The sequence below is a fragment of the Hyperolius riggenbachi genome, chromosome 5 (genome assembly GCF_040937935.1).
Source record: "Hyperolius riggenbachi isolate aHypRig1 chromosome 5, aHypRig1.pri, whole genome shotgun sequence".
Classification (NCBI taxonomy): domain Eukaryota; kingdom Metazoa; phylum Chordata; class Amphibia; order Anura; family Hyperoliidae; genus Hyperolius; species Hyperolius riggenbachi.
The window spans coordinates 81,143,414-81,164,697 of NC_090650.1; the positions used below are offsets into that span (position 1 = coordinate 81,143,414).

General features: G+C 43.6%; 1 protein-coding gene across 1 annotated transcript in view; it reads right to left on the bottom strand.

Moving 5' to 3' along the window:
* Positions 1-21,284, bottom strand: part of NUB1 (negative regulator of ubiquitin like proteins 1) — a 107,302-nt gene that overhangs the window by 21,943 nt on the left and 64,075 nt on the right. The window contains exons 8-12 of the mRNA XM_068235918.1: positions 17,492-17,598; positions 15,119-15,305; positions 8,449-8,556; positions 7,760-7,912; positions 6,765-6,911 (exon numbers count right to left, since the gene is read on the bottom strand). Of these exons, the coding sequence (XP_068092019.1) occupies positions 6,765-6,911; positions 7,760-7,912; positions 8,449-8,556; positions 15,119-15,305; positions 17,492-17,598 (702 nt within the window). The remainder of the gene's footprint in view (positions 1-6,764; positions 6,912-7,759; positions 7,913-8,448; positions 8,557-15,118; positions 15,306-17,491; positions 17,599-21,284) is intronic.

A 21,284-nucleotide genomic window follows, 5' to 3' on the forward strand; every position in this document is an offset into this window, starting at 1 on the left:
TTGTACCCGGAAATGAATAAATACAATGTATTTATTCATGAAAGCGCTGGGGAAAACGCTATACAATCGTTTTTTTCAAGCACTTAGCGATCTCCCTAAACCTTCCATTGAGGCAAATCACCCCAAAAATGGTACAGGCAGTGCTTTGCTGAGCGGATCGGAATCGAACCGCTCAGATATGAACACTCTCATAGGGAATCATTGCACAAGCGCTTTTAGGGCAATTCTGAAAATCGCTGGCACAAAGGCATAAGTGCCTTAGGTGTGAATAAGCCTTTACAGTGTAAACAGGAGAACGAAACTGGGTGGAGGGGACATCTAGTGGTCAAATAGTAAATTATACCCTAATACATTCAATGCAATATAAATAAATAAATCCCCCATTAAAATCCCTTACCTCCCCCACTTTCCCATAGTTACCAAAATAAAAACATTTGTGTATTTAAAAAAAAAAAAAAAAAAAAAGAAGGACAAAAAATATACATAAATAGTTACCCTAGGCCCCTTTTACACTAAGGGCCTATTTCCACTACACGAAGATTGGATGCAGAATTGATGCAGAAAAACTGACTCCAATGGATGCCTATGGAAAAATCTGCATTTAGTGGAAACAGGCCCATAGACAGTCATTGGAGTCCGTTTTTCTGCATCCAATCTGTGTGTAGTGGAAATAGGCCCTTAATCAGTTGCTCTCAGTTATAACTGAAAGAAAACGGATTTTCAAAGTAATGCCCATGTTTTCCTATGGCACCTTTCACACTTAACACGTTTTAACTTGGCTCTGCCTGTTCAGTAAGCCAGTAATTCAGTAAGGAGTTCATTGGGCAAGACTCCCTAACACTGCTACTGCCTACTGAGTGCGCTCTAGTGGCTGCCTCGCAAGCGCTTGGAGTCCGACAGGAGAAAGGCGCTATACAAATGCTGCCATTATTATTATTATTATTATTATTAACTGAAATCTTCTTCCCAATGCACTGCTATGGAAAAACGCGTACCAACGCACACTAAAGCATACCAACTGATTAAGCGTAAATGGGCCCTAAGGGACTCAACTTTTTTAATATGTATGTTTAAAAGGGTATATTACTGTTATTTTGCAAGTAAGAGCTTGTACACCTTTATTTCCAAATAAAATATTGTCGCCATACATTTTTCTAATTTACACGTTGTAATAACCAGGAGAAATAAAACGTGCTGCTTTTATCCACAGTAACACATTTTATTTTAAAACTATAATGGCCGAAAACTGAGAAATAATGCATTTTTTGGTTACCCGGGGACTACCTGTACACAACATAAAAATGTTTTCAGAAAAGCGTATAAAACTATGGCTGAACCGGGGCTTTAAATCCCTGTAGCATCCTTCCACCCACCACTAAGAGATCTGTGCATCTCAGCGGTTTTCCCCTAATACCATACTGTCACCACCTGCTGATAGCATCTATCAGGCATTACCTAGAAGTGTCAGAGGTGATTCATGTGTCAGAGATCTGTCACAACAGAGAAGCACTCCGGCACTGCCCTGCAGCATCCCACATGTAAAAATAAACAGGCTTGTAAGCCTGTGCTGGACTGAGAAATATACAGACCATTCTAATGATTTATCATATTGGAAACAGATGGAGGCCTCAATAAATACAGCCTGGGGGAGGAGAGACGGAGGAGAGCTAGGAGAGATAACTGAACGTACATTATGGGATTAAAAGAAGAGGTCACGGCTTGTAGATAGAGACAGTGGGGAGAAAAGGGTGTGTAGGCTTGGATCAGACCTCTCGCAAAGGTCACAGATTCCTATTCAATGCTAAACATTCACAAAGGATTGCAAAGAAACCACAAGTAAGAAAAAACAGCAATTTGTATTTATGGCCACTTTCTTTTATTCAGAAATATTTCTTTATTCCGCATTTTCAGCTAAGATATTTCATTGAATTTTCAGAAGCAAAATGTGGAAATCAGTGGCATGGCAAGTAACTATATAGGTAGCATGCTGGTGTAGTGGTTAGCACTCTTGCCTTGTAGCTTCGAATCCCAGCCAAGGCACTATCCACACGGAGTTTGTATGTTATCCTCGTGTCTGTGTGAGTTTCCTCCGGGCATACCAGTTTCCTCCCACATCCCAAAGGCCAGGGCACACCAAAAAGCACCAACGTAATCGCAAACGCTCAGCGCTTTTTGAAGTGAGTTTTCAGAGCGATCCTAGGCATGTGGCTAGCGATTTTCTAATCATACCTAGCGAATTTTGGAATGTTTAGTGTAGCATTTTTTATTTTTTGTTACAGTAGAGTTGTAACAAAAATAGCTGCTATAACAAAAAAGCTTGGAAAATCGCTGTTCTATCGCTTTTCAGAGCGATTTTCCACTCTCCTACACTTAACATTGAGGCTGAATCACCTCAGAAATCAGCTGAAATGCTGCAGGACCCGCATATCATATCGCTCTGGTGTGATCCATCCCATTCAAATACATTAGCCAAGCACTTTTCAAAGCGCTATCGTTTTTAAAAGCGCTCAGAAGCGCTCTAGGTGTGCAACAGCCCATACTGATAAGATCATTGGCTTCCCCCTAAAATTGGCCCTGGACTACAATACATACACTACACGATACATACATAGACATATGACTATGGTGGGGATTAGGATGTGAGCTCCTCTGAGGGACAGATTAGTGACAAGACAATACACTCTGTAGAGCACTGCGGAAGATGTCGGCGCTAAATAAATAAATAATAACTATTTTAAGTCAGACATCTCGGTGTAATAGCACCAATTTAATCCATTGATTATCTGTAAACAACAGATCATTTAGCTACTCTCCGATTCTCCTTTGATCTGATAAAATTACTGTATCGAAAGGTCCTGAAGTTGTCTTCCACTGACCAGTGAAATTGTTCTGCAACTTGATTAAACTGCTTGGTGGATGCACTTTGCCAAGCATTGTATTTCAATGGTAAATGCAATTTGGTACATTCATACAACAGGTCATCATTACACAAACAATTTTGTATCAGAATGCCATGTAGTCTGCAACTTCAATCGTTCTATTCAAGTTTTTGGGAAACCATGTAGGTAGAAACCATGGAAACACCGATTTAGTGAAATTTTTTTTAATTTGTTTGGTAACTTGTTCAGACATCTGTACAAAGCCCAACGTATTAGATATCCCTTTCCACCCCCGCAGTTTCTCTAGTTTTATAGCAGACTAATTTATTACTCAGTCCATGTGTAGGCAATCACTCACTCCCATCTCAGCAGCAGGTGCTAGCAGTACTAGGAAGTTTTTGCACTACAGCATGTGCAAGGCTCAAGAGCAGTCACAAGTATGTTCCTTAAATGGTTCTGTGAGTGCCCTCTCGCCAGCCATACCTATTCCCTCATTGTTACTTTGTACAGCGCCACGGAATATGTTGGCGCTCTATAAATCAATAATAATAATAATAATAATAATTGTATGGCTCCTGGGTGAAGTCAGAGCTTTGAACTGCTATATTCACCTGCCAATGTTATCACCAAACAAGTTCTTAGTTTGAATAGCAAATTAATTCCTGAATACAAAGCAATTAGGAGGGAAGGAAGATATCTTGTCCCGCTCCAGTCAGTACTGAACTCAGCTGCTTGTCTCATTCATCGTTCCTCTGCTGCCCCTCTTTGTCAAGCTCTTCACTGGCTGCAAATTAACCAAAGGATCCTGTTCAAACTCCTAACCCTAACCTACAAAGCTCTCCACAATCTCAGTACATATCTTCACTAATTTCCAGATACAAACCCAATCGCAATCTCAGATCTGCACATGATCTTCTGTTGTCCTCCTCTAGAATTACCTCTTCACATTCCCGTTTGCAAGATTTTGCATGTGGTTCACCCCTCCTCTGGAATGCCCTCCCACAACACATCTGTCACTCGCCATCCTGTCATTCTCACGTGGCTCTGCTCCGTCCGCGGCGTCCTCCGTGTGTGGCTTAAGTCCCGCACTGGCGTCCGGTGGTCTCTGCGCACGCGCGTTGCTGGCCGTGGTTTGGCTACGACGGTCGGGGGCGTACGTACGTCCATGCAGAATGGCGTCAGGTCACGCGTACGCATGCGCGGGACTATGGCGGACATTTGTACACATGCGCAGCATTCGAGATCGCGCGCCAAAGTGCGGCCCTGCCCCTATAAAAGGCGGTTCCTTCCCAGCGTTCAGTGCTGTTCGTTCTGACAGCTAGTTTGGTGTTCAGCGGTTCGCTCTTGACCAAGCCTGATTTCCTGTCTGATCTTCTGTTGTGACCCGGCCTGTTTGACTATCCTGATTCTCCTGCCCTGACTCAGATTGCTATTGGATTCTGCTCGTGCCTGCTGCCTGCCCTGACCCGGATTGCTATTGGACTCTGCTCTTGCCCGCCGCCTGCCCTGACCCGGATTGCTATTGGACTCTGCTCTTGCCTGCCGCCTGCCCTGACCCGGATTGCTATTGGACTCTGCTCTTGCCTGCCGCCTGCCCTGACCCGGAAAGCTATTAGACTCTGCTCTTGCCTGCCCTGACCCGGATTGCTATTGGACTCTGCTCTTGCCTGCCGCCTGCCCTGACCCGGATTGTTACTGGACTCTGCTCTTGTTCGCTGCCTGCCCTGACCCGGATTGCCTCAACGGACTTACCCTTACTGGATTGCTCCAGTGGCACTATTCTCCCAACCACCAGCTGAGACTATCCCAGTAGTGACCTGGTGAACACTAGGCACCTAAGTCCAGCTTTCCCCTTGGGGTTTGTTGGTGAAGGCCAGTGGGCGCTTAGATCCCATTACTGGGTAACGTCTCCTCCATCGGTGGAAGGGTCAACAGTGTCCGAAGACATAACACATCCTTTGTTACCTTTAAACGGTCACTAAAAACTCACTTGTTCCGACAAGCATATGCGCTACATAGGCCACTTCTCCTTTGTCCCAAGACCAAATTGCACTCCTACTAGATATCCTAAAACCTCTATATGTTTGTTGTATACTACCCCACCTCTTGTTTCCCGCCTATTCCTTTAGATTGTAAGCTCACAAGGGCAGGGCTCTCTCCCCCTTTTGTGTCCTGGAAATCATTATACATTTTATTAATTACCAATTCTGTGTTTTGTATTCGTTATTTTGTATCATTTTGTATTTTGTCACCAATTATGTATTTTGTTTATTATTGGTGTACACTAATGTATTATTATGTACCCCATGTTTGTTTTTTTACTTTGTACAGCGCCACAGAATATACTGGTGCTTTATAAATCAAAAATAATAATAATCCTGGAGTGTTGGAGGACTCAAGACAATTCCACACAGACGTTTTGTTGGAAAAAAAGGGACTTTTTTTTTTTTTTGTAGACATGTGATGGAAGGGATCACATGAAACATAGAAAGGGGAGAAGTTAAAAAGTAACTCCACTTTAGTAGAAAATCTATATAACCTACTGCATTACTCTGCAAATCACTTTGCACTAACTCTGTATGTATTAAACCTGCTGGAAACCATGTAAATTGTATACTGTAGCTTAGTGTAAAAGATTACCCATAACCCTTATCTCTCATTTTGTATCATTGGTCTAAAGGTTCATACAAAACAGGAAGAGAAAAAAATTCATGTAGCCGTCACACAGTGATATTTTCTAGTTTTACTGCAGTGGCACATTTAATGCATGCAGAAGACGGATCCTTAGGCCCTTGGAGATGTATACAATCGATACAATAAATACCATCTCAGTAAAGGCAGCTATTGCGGGAGCACATGCAAAACTCTAGAGCAGCCATCAGAAAAACACTACTAGAGCAATTAAAGGGAACCAAGCACCACTTTTGTTTCCTGGTTCCTAATTGCTATAGGAGCTGCCATAATTTAATTTAGGGGGGTACACTGTGCTTCAAAGAGTTTGCAGTCACATATGCTATCACACCTTCCCCTGGATAAATAATGGGCAGCTAGAAGCCCATTAGCTGCCCATTATTTATCCAGGAGAAGGTCTGATAGCATATGTGACTGCAAACTCTTTGAAGCACAGTGTACCCCCCTAAATTAAATTATTACATCAGTTATTATCTGCCTCAAACTTCTGTAGTCGTAAAGACCTCGGAAGTAGGCCAATAAAACCCTCTGCTAAATGTATAAATAGGTAAAATTGATTTTTTTTTTTATTACTGTTGGCATGCATGTTTAATGTGCTATTGAGATGCCCTGGGTGGTAAAAATGGTGCTTGGTTCACTTTAAAGGTATGCCAGTATATTAAGGCAGGGGTCACACTTGTCGGCTTTCGTGCGCGTTTTCTGCACAGAAAAACTGTTTTCAACTGAGAACTCATGTTAATCAATGAGCTAGGTCACACTTGAATGCAGATTTCGCGCGCAGAAAAAAAACTGACATCTTGCGCAATTTGTCAGTTTGCTCTATAAATTACATTAGCTGCTGTAAGGTAGAGGTCACACTTGTCTTTCAGTTTTCTGAAAAGTGTAGAAACTGAAAGACAAGTGTGACCCCTGCCTAAAGCTCGTTAAACTGTATGAAACATACGGTATAGAGTTTGATAAAGATATCTTTTGTCTTGGGAAAGTGGATATACAGTTTGACTTCATGAGAGGTGTCTTGACCTAGTCTTGTAAAACATGCAGTGAAATGTCCCATTTTTGAGGTGGGGTGGTACAGTGGTAACAAATGACTAATAACACCTTTTCTCCTTTACAGCTGTTCAAAGACTCTGTTTGAGATTGCTAAGAAACAGATTCCTCTATGTCCTAGCAGGGCACAGACAAGTGGCCACTTACCTGAACTGCTCGGTCAATGTTGCCACCAGCCTGACTGAGGGCCTCTGCAGCTGCCTTCTCAGAATATCCCATCCCTCGCAGAGTGTTGATTTTGTCCAGTCTCTTCCTTCTTTTCTCTCTTTCTTCTTTTTTAATCTTTGCTTTCTCCTAAAATAAATACACCAAAGAGCTATATATAACATGTGCAAGCAGGTATAAGGGATCTTAGGACTGCCTGTTCTAAATTAAGCCAGGCCAGCATGTAATTTTACACCTTTTATTTTGCCGTACTAGTAAATGTAGGGTTCACCACAATATTCATTTAGCAAAGGATTTTAGATTAAAGTTTTTGACAATAACAGAACCATACTGAATGAACTTGGTGTGTGCAAATGGATCTGCAACTATATTAAAGATAAACTTTGGACACAAAAGACATTCTGGCCATAGATTATATCCATTTAGTAATACCCAAGGTTTCCTAGCTTTTTTAAATATAAATGCCATGGATAATATTTGTTTAAAGTTTTATGCCTAGTGAGGTCATCAGAACTCAGCTCCCATCATGTATGCGGTAAAGGATGGACTATGAACATAACGCCCCTTCTGCTTCAGTCCAATATTCATGTATCTGAAGGCTCCCATTTGTCATGGTATATCAAAATAGGGCAACATTACTTTGTATTCCATCCATTAGGTTATTAATAAATAAGATGAACAGAACGGGGCCTAGAACTGAACCATGCGGTACACCACAACTAACAGTTTCCTATTCAGAGTATGTGAAAGTGGTAAAATTGTCCAAACAAAATTACCAGGCTTTAGGAAGTGCTCTAATTTTAAAGTTACTTTCGTAGAGTACATAGCACGTTTTAGGCAAGTGGCTCCTTCTTTGCAAAGTATCAAAATCTTTAGAAAAGTCTATAGTATACTGTTACCATAGATCAGCTACAATATCGATCAACCATCCTCTAGTCTGTGAAACCTTACTCCAGTATGAATAAAGTATGTCTTACCTCTTGTTTACATGCAATATAGTTGGCAGCATGTTCCACATTGCCGTCACAAGCTCTGAGTGCCAGACGTGCCTCCTGAGCCGAGCAGCCCAGCATCACTAGTGTGTCCACTTTGGCTGGATCGATGCTGAGCTCATTATACAATCTGTTGGCCTGAGGCAAGAAAAAGAAGTCTACAATGTGAGTTCCGGTTACAGCAGAGTGACATATTAAGAACTAGAAGAAAGGACAGGGCCTGTGTGACTTACAGCCACCAATCAGAATCCTGCTGACTTGTCATTAGTACAGGTTAGAAAATAAAAAAAAAAATGTTCTATGGCTTTAGCTATCAACTCAATTTATACTAATGGCTTCTAGTATAACTTATGACTATCAGGGGAATAATTAGAAAAAAAGTGGCAATTGTTCCCCACTAATAAAGGCCTCCATTCGCGGCAATGGTCAGTGTACTGATAAATACCTCCATTTGCACTAGTGGCAATTGTTTCCCCATTAATAAAAGCCCCTATTTCCATTGATGGCCAGTATTCCCTACTAATAAAAGCCCCTATCAGCATTATAGGTCAGTGTGCCCCACTAATAAATGCCCCACTTGTCTAAAAAGTCAGTTTTCCCCCACTTATTAAACCCCTTTTCTGCATTAGCAGTCAGGCCCCAGCTGCTCACAGGACATGTATGAACCAACCTACCTCAGACAGTTTTTCTGTTGCTTCCATGGCTCTGCCACTGTGGTAATTTACAATCCCCTGCAGAAGGTAAAGTCTTAGAAATAAAACTTTCTCTCTTCCATAACTTCCCTGTAACAAAGGAAAGACACAGCTCAGTATCATTGGAAAAAGAAAAACACTGACAATTATTTTCTTTATCTTTCTACCAGCATATTACACAGCTCTGTACAATAATTAGGAGTGCAAATTAGAAACCTGCATACATAATTATAAACTACAGTGTAACACAATGATGAAGATGCTTAACGTAGGGAGAACGGTTACTCTGTATTGGCCATCTATGAACCTACTAACAGGATGGTCTCTTACAAAAACCAGTATGGTTCAGCTGTAGATCAAAGTGAATGTGGTTATTTCCAGTGGTCTTAAAGTGGGTCATTAGGGCAGGAAGCTGAGGAAGTCAATAAAGAGATCTCTTTGCCTGGTAACAGACTAAGGCTGCTAAGTGCATCTACCATACATAAAACATTTTTAGAATTCCAATCAAGTAAAATAATCCACTTGATTTCCCTACTTGATTTCTTTCATTATTAAGTAAATGTGTTTATACTTATTTATGCGCAGTGGTAACGGCATGTAATGGCCGACAAAGTCTCCATCACCGCCGCCAGGCGCACAGGTCACGGGCACACACACACACACACATCACGTGCAACCATGTGGTGGTGATGGCAGCACTCATGGGGAAGCAGCAGACGAGACCGGGAGAAGCTGGAGAGTTGCGGCAGCAGGATCAGGAGAGATTTGAAAACATGGGCACCATTGAAGGGGGTGGGGGGTGGGTCACATTAACATTTGGGGAACAGCAGCCAGGTGGCATAATGAGGCCCACTCCTGAGAGATTTCATGCTGAAAATCAATCAGGAATTGGCCTGGGGTGTATGGGCAGCCAACAGATCTTTCTCTGATTAGATTCAGAGAGAGATCTGTCTCTTGGTCGATCTGCCCATACATCTCTAGATATATGGGCATCTTCAAATAAACAGAGCAGAGCACAAAACTTGTTGAAGTTTCTGCACAATGGAAACAGGAATGGCCATAGGCAGATCAAAGTTCAAAGCTGCGAGCTGCCAGTTAACTGGCAATGCAACCAGCAATAACCTACAGAAACCACGATATCTGGCTCCTCAAGTCAGGTTAATGAAAGATGAAAACTGGCAAACTTGGTTGTGACTCTTGGTGGCTATCCGTAACCTCCGAGATGCTAACAGATGAGAGAGACCAGGAGCCCAATGATGCGATCTCACTACTAAAGTGGATTAATTCAATTAACCACTTCAGGACCAGAAGTCTCTAGCCTCTTAACCTCCCTGGTGTTCTATTAAGATCGCCAGGGCGGCTGCGGGAGGGTTTTTATTAAATTAAAAAAAAAACTATTTCATGCAGCCAACTGAAAGTTGGCTGCATCAAAGCCCACTAGAGGGCGCTCCTGTAGCGTACTTCCGATCGCCTCCGGCAATCAGAATTAACTAGGAAGGCCGCAATGAGCAGCCTCCCTTGTTTCACTTACCTCGTCGCCATAGCGACGAGCAGAGTGATGTCATGGACGTCAGCCGACGTCCGGACGTCAGCCGCCTCCGATCCAGCCCTTAGCGCTGGCCGGAACTGATTGGTCCAGCTGCGCAGGGCTCGGCGGCTGGGGGAACCCTCTTTCGCCGCTGCTCGCGGCGGATCGCCGCAGAGCGGCGGCGATCAGGTAGCACACGCGGCTGGCAAAGTGCCGGCTGCGTGTGCTGCTTTTTATTTGATAAAAATCGGCCCAGCAGGGCCTGAGCGGTGACCTCCAGCGGTAATGGACGTAACAATGCGTCCATACCGCTAAGGAGGTTAAGGACCAAAGACTTCTGCATAAAAAAACAGGGCTCACCCACGTCCCGCCGCTACCGCCGAACGCGCCGCTCTATGGCTAATGTTTTCTCCTCACTCTGCTGTCGGTATGACAGCAGAGCTCTGTGAGCCAGTCAGGAGCAGATTTCATTGGCTCCTGACACAGTGAGAGACAATGAAATTGGATCCTGACAGAGCTCTGCTGTCATACCGATGGCAGAGCGAGTGGCTGCAGCAGCGGGAGAGTGGTCGATTGGCGGTAGCTTGCGGCACGGCAACTGAAATCTACACCCTGGCAGGAATAACAGGTCCCAAACAGGGCATAGATTTCAATGAGGAAGCTGTCCAGAAGCGGTTACTGTATAGTCACAAAGGTGGGTTGTAAGAACCTGCGGGAAATTAACCATCCTTGCTCTGTATCCCAGGACTGCGGTGCAGGAGCTGGTTAGTCGCTCTCCTTGTAGTTCTTAAAGGCAAAACATTCTTCCTAACTAAAAACTCTGAAGGGTATGTACTTATCTGAAATAACACTAGTGGAGGCGCCCTAGGTATAGATAATGCTAGATACACACAATGCAATTTTATGACAGATTTACTGTCAGATCAATTATTTCCAACATGTCCGATCTGATTTCCGATCAATTTTCCATTCACTTCTATGGAAAAATCGATCAGAAATCAGATGGGACATGTTGGAGATAATCGATCTGACAGTAAATCTGTCAGAAAATTGCATTGTATGTACCTAGCATAATGTTCTAGATAAGAGATACTGAGATCTAATCAAAGCTTAGAGGCACTTACGCTCAGGTGAGTGCTAAGTCACGTTTATTGACCCAAGGAAGTGGGCCAGCCCCCGTGAAATGCGTTATGTGCATGAATAAACATGTTTCCATTAAAACTTGGTAATGGGCAATGGGCCATATTTTCTCCTAAGAGATAATTTTTCATTTGCGATTAAAATAACGTTTTAGCACTTTGCAATGGACAAAGTACCAAAAACTAGGTTAAAAAGTACTGTCAAAATTATTTTGAGTATTTTCTTGCTTGCTGGTGGTTTACAAGGCATTTTATTTACAAGTTGTGAAAATTTCACCTATTTATTTATTGTATTTATAAAGCAACAACATATTACGCAGCGCTGACATATTACGCAGCGCGAGGTGAAAAAGTGAACTGCATATGTATCTTTTTACCTAGAATATTATAGTTATATAAGATATATACCTAGGGCTCCTCCACTAGCGTCATTCAGATAAATACTAAAGAGAACTACACTTTGCCTTGTCACACTGATTGGGATTAGCAATATGATTATGTCATGAAGAGAGGAACTTTGCTGAATATACAGTAACTGAATTAATAAAATTGCTTATTTTTTACAAAATGTATTTATAAATTATTTACTGTTTGCCCATTGCAAAATCTTACCTCACACTGCTTTTACATTTATTAATTATGATAATTATGCTGGCATCTTTACTGCTGACAAAGTGAATCATTGCGGGATGTTTCCCCCTTCCCCTGTATTGAGCAGGAACGTCAAGTTTCCTCCCAGAGTGCTCTGGGGCAGAAGGCTGTGTGACATCATAGCCTAGACTAAACATCACTGGGAGGGCGGAGTTACATACCAATAGAAAGTAATATGTAGATATAAGAAGCATTTCGGAAACATGTGGAAACCAGAATAATTCAAGTACAAACGTGTATCTTAAATCATTTTTATGCTCTGCTATGATTAGTTACAGGTCCCCTTCTTTAACCACTTAAACTCCCCTACTGACCAGGCCATTTTTTCCTAATTGGGCCACCGCAGCTTTAAGGCCTAGCTGCAGGCCGCACAACTCAGAACACAAGTGATCCACACCCCCCCCCCCCTTTTTCTCTGCACCAACAGAGCTCTCTGTTGGTGGGGTCTGATCGCTCCCCAGATGTTTTTTTAAAAAAATATAGACTTTAGCCTATGACAGCGGATCAGTTTTCTGCCTGCCAGATGGACAGTATAGCCTCAGTATAGCACTGCAGTAGATCGCAGCGCTATACAATTAACAGACGGGGGGTCCGCCGTCTAACAGTCTCCGAGCGGCGGCCACTGGGAGACTGAAGGCGGAGCTCCGTCATTCATGCGGAGATCCTGCAATACCCGCCTGCAGCCACAAGCCAATCGGCGAGGAGTGGTCCTGGGGCTGCCGCCACTTTCACGCCAATTGCCGTGGAGTGGTCGGCTAGGGGTTAAAGCAACATTATAGGCTCAGTTAAAGAAATATAATAGGCTCCTTCTTTGGTGATGAAAATATCTCTTGCACAGCCCCAGAAAATCCTGTACAAATGCACTATTTATTTCAGTGTTCTGTAGGAGGAAGGCTGTATTATTAAGAAGACTAAATGGCAATAAAACGCTGGATTATCAGAACGAGGTGGTCAAGTCATTCATTTTTAGAAATGTTCTTAATCACAATAAAGTGTTCAATGCCATAAGGGACTCATTTGTAAACTTAGTAACAAGTATTTAATGTGATTACTCCCTGAATTGGAAGCTGAACTTACAAACCGCATCTGTGCAAGACAAGCTCTGTTTATACAAACAGTGACACAAGCAATTGGTTTTCTTAATTGCCACTGTCAAAAGTTTAGACAAATAGAGGCTTGGCACTCTTGTATGGAATCCCACGTCAGAGTATGATGTCACATCAGTACCGATATCAGCACTATTTAGTCTATCATATAACCGTAGGGTTTCAAAATATGTATTTTTGTCATTTGAACTAGAAGTACATTTTCTGGTCATCAAATTCCCAAACTAAATGGCCATCTCCTTAAAGGAAAGGTTCAGGGAGGGATAAAAAAAAAATCCATATCCACTTACCTGGATCTTCCTCCAGCTCGTGGAAGGCAGGACGTGCCCTCGCCGCCGCTCCGGAAGCTTACTCTAATTCTTTTACATTAGCCAATAAATGGCATCATCCTAATTCAAAACGTTTTGCTTTTATTGATGGATACCACGGTACAGTATTCTACGGCTATGCTTAATATTTGAAACTAAATGTATGCACCATAGATTATGGTATATAGTATGTGTATTGTACTATGCAATTCAACAAGGAAGAGCCGCAGCCTTTCCTTGTTGAATTGTGTAGACTGTGGGAATGAGGAGACTCCTTGGTGGCTGCGATCCCCTGACTGATACTTGTTCTGTGTTTTTACTGTGGAGCGCAGTTAACGTCTTCTATTACTGTACTATGGAGGGAAAAAAAGGAGAGGTGAAGCAGAAGGTATCCGGACCTGCTGCATGGGAGAACAGCAACAATTAGGCTGCAGTTGTAAAGCACCAGGTATGCCTGTGCAGACATCAGACTGACGGGAGCTTCCAGTATCTCAATTAGATGGAGCCTGTTTAACTACTTAAGACCGCCCCACGCCAACAGGCGTGGTTGCGGCGGCAGCCCCAGGACCGCCTAACGCCAATTGGCGTTAGGTCCTGGAGTCGGCTACTGAAGGAGATTGGGCGCGTGCATCTCCTTCTCGGGGGGTGGAGCTCCGCCCCATCTTCAGTCTCCGAGCGGCGATTGCCCGCTTGGAAGACTGTTAGGCGGCAGATGGCGTAACCGGCGTCTATTTACGTGTACAACGCTGCGATCAGGATTGTCCGGCTGGGGGGGAATAAGTAACCAAAAAGGAAAATAAATATTGATAAAAAATAAACGGGAGGGGGGGGGGGGGAATGAGGGTGGTTGGGGTGATCAGACTCCACCAACAGAGAGCTCTGTTTGTGGGGGGAAAAGGGGGGAGGGAAATCACTCGTCTGCGGTGTTGTGTGGCCCTGCAGCTTGGCCTTAAAGCTGCAGTGGCCAATTACAGAAAAAACTGCCTGGTCTTTAGGGGGGTTTAGCACTGTGGTAGTCTAGTCAAGTGGTTAACAAAGAGATTTATTTCAGTGGCAATGGTCTAATGTCTGTCTGCAGTCTGTAGCCAGTGCTCGATGTATGGCCAAATCCATCATTAGATAGAGCCCTCTCTCTGATCAAATCTGTTTAGAGAGAGAGACCCATCGCCTGCGCACACACACTGCACACCTATTTCCAAATAGATTTCAGAATGAAATCTATTGGAAACTGTCCTAATGCCGCTGCCTGCCAGGTTAACACCCCTCCCCCCGCTTATGTGTGTCCCCCGTGCCCATACTCTGTGTAAAAAGCTCACCTATCTGCCGGTGCAACTCCTGGCCTCCTCCAGGGTTCGCCATCACTGCAGGCGCCTGTACCACATGACTCAGCACATGTAGGGACGTCGCATGCGCCAGTGTCACGTGGAACAGGTGCTTTTGGTGATGCTAGACACCGGAGGAGGCTAGGGGCTGCACTGAGGGATTTGAGGCGGGGATGGGACTGACCACGGGTCTGTTGGATGCATCGATATTGAACACGGTTACCACTACACAACCGATTGAGCGCTTTGCAAGATTTTGTGCAAAGATTGATTGAGCGGCCATGTTGTGGCGCCAATTCTCTTCTGTTTCAGTTATAGAAATGGAAGGTCAATTGGCCCTCAACATAGAGTAATGTACAGACATCCCTAAACTACATACAGACAGTAGACTTTGTTGTCCAGATGAGAGATTCTGATTGGATGATTGGAGCTTCTGCTTGCACCAGTTTTCCTAGCACTGGTTTTAATAACGCTGCCTGTTTTTTTCTGTCTGCAATATCTAATAAAGCAATACCAGTACAGAGTTGGATTTTTTTGCCTGGTACACTTTAAACTAAACAGGGTTACTGCTCCCAGGCCACGTAAAGAGAAAACCTACTTTAATGTGGACGAGGCGCTCGTGGTTCTCTCCGTAGCATTTGTTGAAACACCTCTGGGATATATTTAGCTTTGATTCTGCATCATCCAAGCAGTCTAACTGCCCCAAGCGGAGGTAGCACCACACAATATCCAGCTGCAGGACCGCATAGTTATCTACGGAGTTCAGCAGATCTGTTCCACATTCACTGGAAAAAGGAAGAACAAAACATTGAAATATGCACACAAAAAAAAAAGAACTAAGTAAGTAAAGCTCAAGCAAGACCAAATCCATCAAGTGTAGTATAGTAATGTTATACTGCAAGTACAGTGCCAGGCTATTCAAAACCTCGCACACCCCAGCATAAAGCAGGGTCACGTGCCAGATCTAGCTTTTGCAGCCAATTTCACATCTACAGCCTCTCTTTTATCCCAATAACCACCTACATTATTAGAGCTAGGCAGGGAAGTTGCTACAAAAAGATAAACGTCATGAACGACAGAGCAGCACAGGGAAGATGCAGTGACCAGAAACTTGTGCACAGTGCAGTACCGCTTTCCTGTGTCCATTGCTCTAGGTCATGTGATCTGTGATGCCATGTGACCAGGCACATAGTTGCACAGCAAATATCCCTGTACTCTATGCCAGACACAAATCCAAGAGACAGAGGGAGTAGTGAGCTAAAGCATGAATTTTGTAATTAGGTGAATCTCATTTTTTCCAGCATATTTAAAATGGGTACTTATCCGTTAGTTAGCCGGGCGCATCCAGCAGGTGGCGCTAATTACTATTCCCCCTCCAGGCCGACATGGATAGTAGGGAAAGATGCAACTCTGGTGGAGTTTTGTCGCCACCTGCCGGATACGCCCGGCTAACGGATAAGTACCTGCAAATGTTTTAGAATTCTGTACCAAAGCAATCAGCATTCATGAGTAGCATGAATCTCCAAATAGTGTAAAATGTACATCTACACCTTCCGTAGAATATAAAAAAACAGTTTCGTGGCATGTAGTGGTCCCCTGCATTTTTCAGCAGGATACCGACTCACCTCTCCCGGCTGCTCCTCCATTGCTCTGTGCTCTCCCATCTTCTTTCTCGTAGGAGCGCCTCTCCTCCGTGACCCGGTGCATTTTATTACATAATAACATGCTGCCATCCGAATCACTAAGAAGACACAGCACATGCTGCCGTCCGGGTCACTGAGAAGACACAGCACATGCCGCCGTCCGGGTCACTGAGAAGATACAGCACATGCTGCTTTCCAGGTCACTGAGAAGACACAGCACATGCTGCTGTCCAGGTCACTGAGTAGACACAGCACATGCTGCTGTCCAGGTCACTGAGTAGACACAGCACATGCTGCTGTCCAGGTCACTGAGTAGACACAGCACATGCTGCTGTCCGGTCACTGAGAAGACACAGCACATGCTGCTGTCCAGGTCACTGAGTAGACACAGCACATGCTGCTGTCCAGGTCACTGAGAAGACACAGCACATGCTGCTGTCCAGGTCACTGAGAAGACACAGCACATGCTGCTGTCCAGGTCACTGAGTAGACACAGCACATGCTGCCGTCCGAGTCACTGAGTAGACACAGCACATGCTGCTGTCCAGGTCACTGAGTAGACACAGCACATGCTGCTGTCCAGGTCACTGAGTAGACACAGCACATGCTGCTCCCTTGGGCATCAGTTTCCCTTTTTCATGTGTTACTCCCAATTTTAAACCCCCTTTTTCATATATAGCAAGCCCTCTTTCATGTCCAGTTGACCCTGGGCTGCTGCCGCCCAAGGCTGAGGCCTATGTGGGCTCTCCAGAAATCTGACCCTGTGCTGGCCTGGACAGGCAAGTCGCTATGGTAGGGGGGCACCTGGTAAGAGGCCCTGGGGCAATTGCCTAGGTTGCCCCTATGGAAACGCTGGCCCTGGCTATATTGCTTGTCCACATCTAACCGAACATGTCTTCTAATAGAGACATCTGCTGTGAAGTAAATACAAAGTCAGATATCTCTAGTCCTGGCCCTGAACTCTGAACCGTAAATATTTGTACTGTTACTGCTATTCCTTTCTGTAAAGTAAACTTGTGTTTGTATCTTACAGGCCCTATATTGTGGAAATAATTCCCTTGAGATAAACCGACTTAAAGCTGAGTGCAATCCATCTGACATAATGCAAATGTCAGTGGAGAGAACATAAAAATCAACAGACCCCCTTAAGAGCTCATTAGACTCTGACCTTTCTAGCCCAGTGGTGAGAGCTGTCATATGTTGCAATGATTTTCAGGTTTCTTCCAACTCAGAAGGGATTTCAAACTCAATTCAGAAAAAAAAAAAAAATTTGAAAAAAAAGTGACCCTGTAACCTTATAAACAGATAACAATGAATCAAGCCCTTACCAGAAGTGCTTGTCTGCATCCAACAGGAACGGCAGAGCTAAAGCATACTCTGTTCTCTTCAGGAATGCTCGTCCCCTTTCGTGATAGCCCATAGCCAGCATGAGAGCCTGCAGACACCAATCCAAGCAACAGAACAAAGAGAAATGGTCATGAATACACTCGGGACTCTGTGGCAAGAAAACTCAACAAGCTGAAAAGAAACCAGAGCGAGAATCGCAGAGATGACTCTCTAGAGTGCGGTTTCTAACTATCACCCAAATTGTAGCGATAGGAGCTTGCCAGCTCTGAGCGCTGACACAGTGTGAGTCACAAAACTGTCCAAGCTTTCCAACGTGATAAGCGGTCAGGCAACTCTTCCCTAATATCACATGACAGTAAGCAGAGCACACTAATGATGTGTAAATAAGAAAATATGGCATCCCGTGCTCCAGATGTTTGTAATATGGGATGAAGGTTACTTCCAGAGACTTTCAGCAATCTGACAAATGTAATACGCCATTACCAGAGTCCATTCAGATCTGTATGCAGTGCACAGCCAGTGGTGAAGCTATAGAGCCATGTGCCCCATTGCACATTTTACACTGGGCCCCTTCCTCAGCGCTTTATGTATAATAATTCCATGCTACAGACCACCAGAACGTCAAAGGACAGTAACTAGATGAGTGAAGTAAGCTGAAGAAAGAGAATGGCTGGTTTCGGATTACCACTATTTAAAATTTATATTGTATATACTCGCGTATAAGCCTAATCTTCCAGCAAAAATGTGCTGAAAAGTTACCCCCTCAGCCTATATGCGAGTCAGTAAAGCAGGACGGATGGTGGAGCAGGTTTTGTTACTGGCAGAGGAGTGCAATGATTGTGCACTAGTGATCCTGCTCTTACCAGCTTGCGCTCTGCTGTCTCCGTGCCCCCCATCCCTTGGAACATGGTGTGCAGAGTGCGCTTCTCAGGACTACCTGTGTCCCCTGGCTTGCGTGCAAGCAATGTGTCAGCGGTGCAATGATTGGGGTATTCTTCCTGTGTGGCAATCGCTGTGTCTTATATCTATGACGCCATCTAGTTGCGTCTTGAGAAACAGCTGCATCGTCCTTGGGGCACATCTGGCTATGGGGAGGAAGGGTGACTTGTACTGGGGGCACATTTGGCTACTGGGGAGGGGGCTTATACGAGAGTCAGGCCCCATACACACATCAGACCATAGTCTTTGGAAACTGAAAGATCACAGACCAATCTTACCACCCTTCATGTAGTATGAGAGCCAGACTCTACACAGTCTTTTCTATGGAGCTGAACTCCACATCAGGAAAAAATCTTTGCAAGATGCTGCACACACAGATGCTGTACAGACACAAAAGATCAGTATCTGCAAAAGATCTGTTCCTGTCAAAAATCCATTCCTGCAAATTGCAATGATAGTCTATGAGATCTGCAGATCATCATACACACATGATTTACCTGACATTCATCTGCAGATCAAGCAATCATCCGCAGATCTGAAAATCCATCCTGGTGGATCTGATCTGCAGATGAATGTCAGTTAAATCATGTGTGTATGATGATCTGCAGATCTCATAGACTATCATTGCAATTTGCAGGAATGGATTTTTGGCAGGAACAGATCTTTTGCAGATACTGATCTTTTGTGTCTGTACAGTATCTGTGTGTGCAGCATCTTGCAAAGATTTTTTTCTGATGTGGAGTTCAGCTCCATAGAAAAGACTGTGTAGAGTACGGCTCTCATACTACATGAAGGGTGGTAAGATTGGTCTGTGATCTTTCATTTTCCAAAGACTATAGTCTGATGTGTGTATGAGCCTTTAATCACTTTTCCCTGGTTTCTGAGTGAAAAGTGGGTGCCTCGGCTTATACACTGGTCAGCTTATATGCAAGAGTATACAGGTACATAAGAAATAACCTTTTTTCTCTTTTGTTTTGTCCTAAAGGATAATTTTTCATCTTCTCTTTAAAAAATACTCTTTTTCTCTTTAAAATAACTTTTCACAAAAAGTACCAAAGTAGATGAAAAGGTACTATCAAAATATTTTTTTCTGTATTTTCTTGTTTGCTGGTGGTTTAACCACTTGAGTACCAGCAGTCTTTGGCCCCTTAAGGACCAGAGGCTGCTGGTGCCAGAAAACAGGGCTCACTGACGTCTCGCCGCATGGACCTGCAGCTCACCCGTCGCTATGACAGCAGATTAAAATAAGAAATTATGTTTCAAGGGTGCAAGGAGAAAAAGATGATTGTGATAACCTGAAAAACAGCCCACATGTACCTACACCATCTTAGGAGGCATGTGGCATTTTGCATCCAAAGGCTGTAAGTCTGAAGTGGCTTGACTGCAGTTCAATTACATGACTAATGTGCCTTATGTCACACAGCTAGTGCTTCTTAATCATGTATCTGTGGTTTATTGTTTCCATTTGTGGATGTGATGACAATGAGCATTCATAAACTATGCAAGCACTGCTGAGTCCATGCAAAATTTCCACTACAGAAATGTGTTACTTTTTAATGTTGAGCCACATGAGGGCCTGAAAGTCAAGGCCATCCAATATTGGCTTTTGACCTTGTCCTTTGTACTGTACTGTAGATTATGAAATCCATAATTTCTTTGCAGTTTTACATTGCATTTTCTTCACATTGTTGCGCTATTTACTTTTGAATTAGATTACCTCTTTACTTCTGAGAGATTAGGCTTCTCTGTTCATGTTACCAACCTTTGCCAATTTAGCTAATTAGCTGTGAAATAAAAACGTGTTTTTTCTAGCAATGGAACCCTTTGTATTCTTTGTAAATCTATTGTCACCCTGTCAACTCAATAAGAGGGGGGCTCAACTAACACATTGTTATTTGGAAATACAAAAATATGGCCTACTAATTTATGTAATGTGTGATTTTCTATGGGTGGGGATCTACTTCCAGTGTATTTCTTTGGGGTTTTTTTCACTGCTGTCTGACCTTGAACTTTTCCCTCACCTTGTATCCCAGTGATTGCTGTCAGTGGTACAACAAAGTGAACAAATATTTCTCCAACTATGTCACAGACATCAGTAAAGCACAGAGGTGTCAGGTGTTACCCGGACCTAATACTGTTGTGTGCTCCTATGTTTATTGCCTGAGGAAGCAGGTTTATGCCTGTGAAACGCGTTGCAGCCCCTTTGGAGTGTACCAATAAAGCTTACTTATATCTGAATAGACAGTTTCTAGTGTCTGCTTACAGGAGGTTAAGTCCACCACTGCCTCCAAAACAATTTTCAATGTTTTATCGTCTTGATTTTATCCTGTTGGTGCCTCTGTTCCTTCCAGGGCTGTGGAGTCGGAGTTGGAGTCGAGGCAATTTTGGGCACCCGGAGTCGGAGTTGGAGTCGTGGTTTCAGAAACTGAGAAGTCGGAGTCGGAAGATTTTTGTACCGACTCCACAGCCCTGGTTCCTTCTGCATAGTATCAGTAAAACACAGGCAGCTAACCAGTATTCAGCCAGCCAGCAGTTTCGCCACCAAAAAGGTTTTAGCCATTGGATACTAATGGCTTCTAATTTTTAGGCTCAAAAAAGGCGCAGAACAATACAGATGTAAAGTGTGAGACAAATAACTACTTCAGTAATTCATAAATGGGTATTGATTATTCTCAGTCAACTCATTTCGGACTGACAGGCTCTGGCCCCTTAAGGACCGGAACCTTTTTACATGTTTTACTTCCAATAATAAGAGTACGGAACTCTGTTGTCTTTAGACAGTGGCAGGGAAACACTATTGCGTCCTGTGCACAGGAGCTGATGGCGTTACTAGGC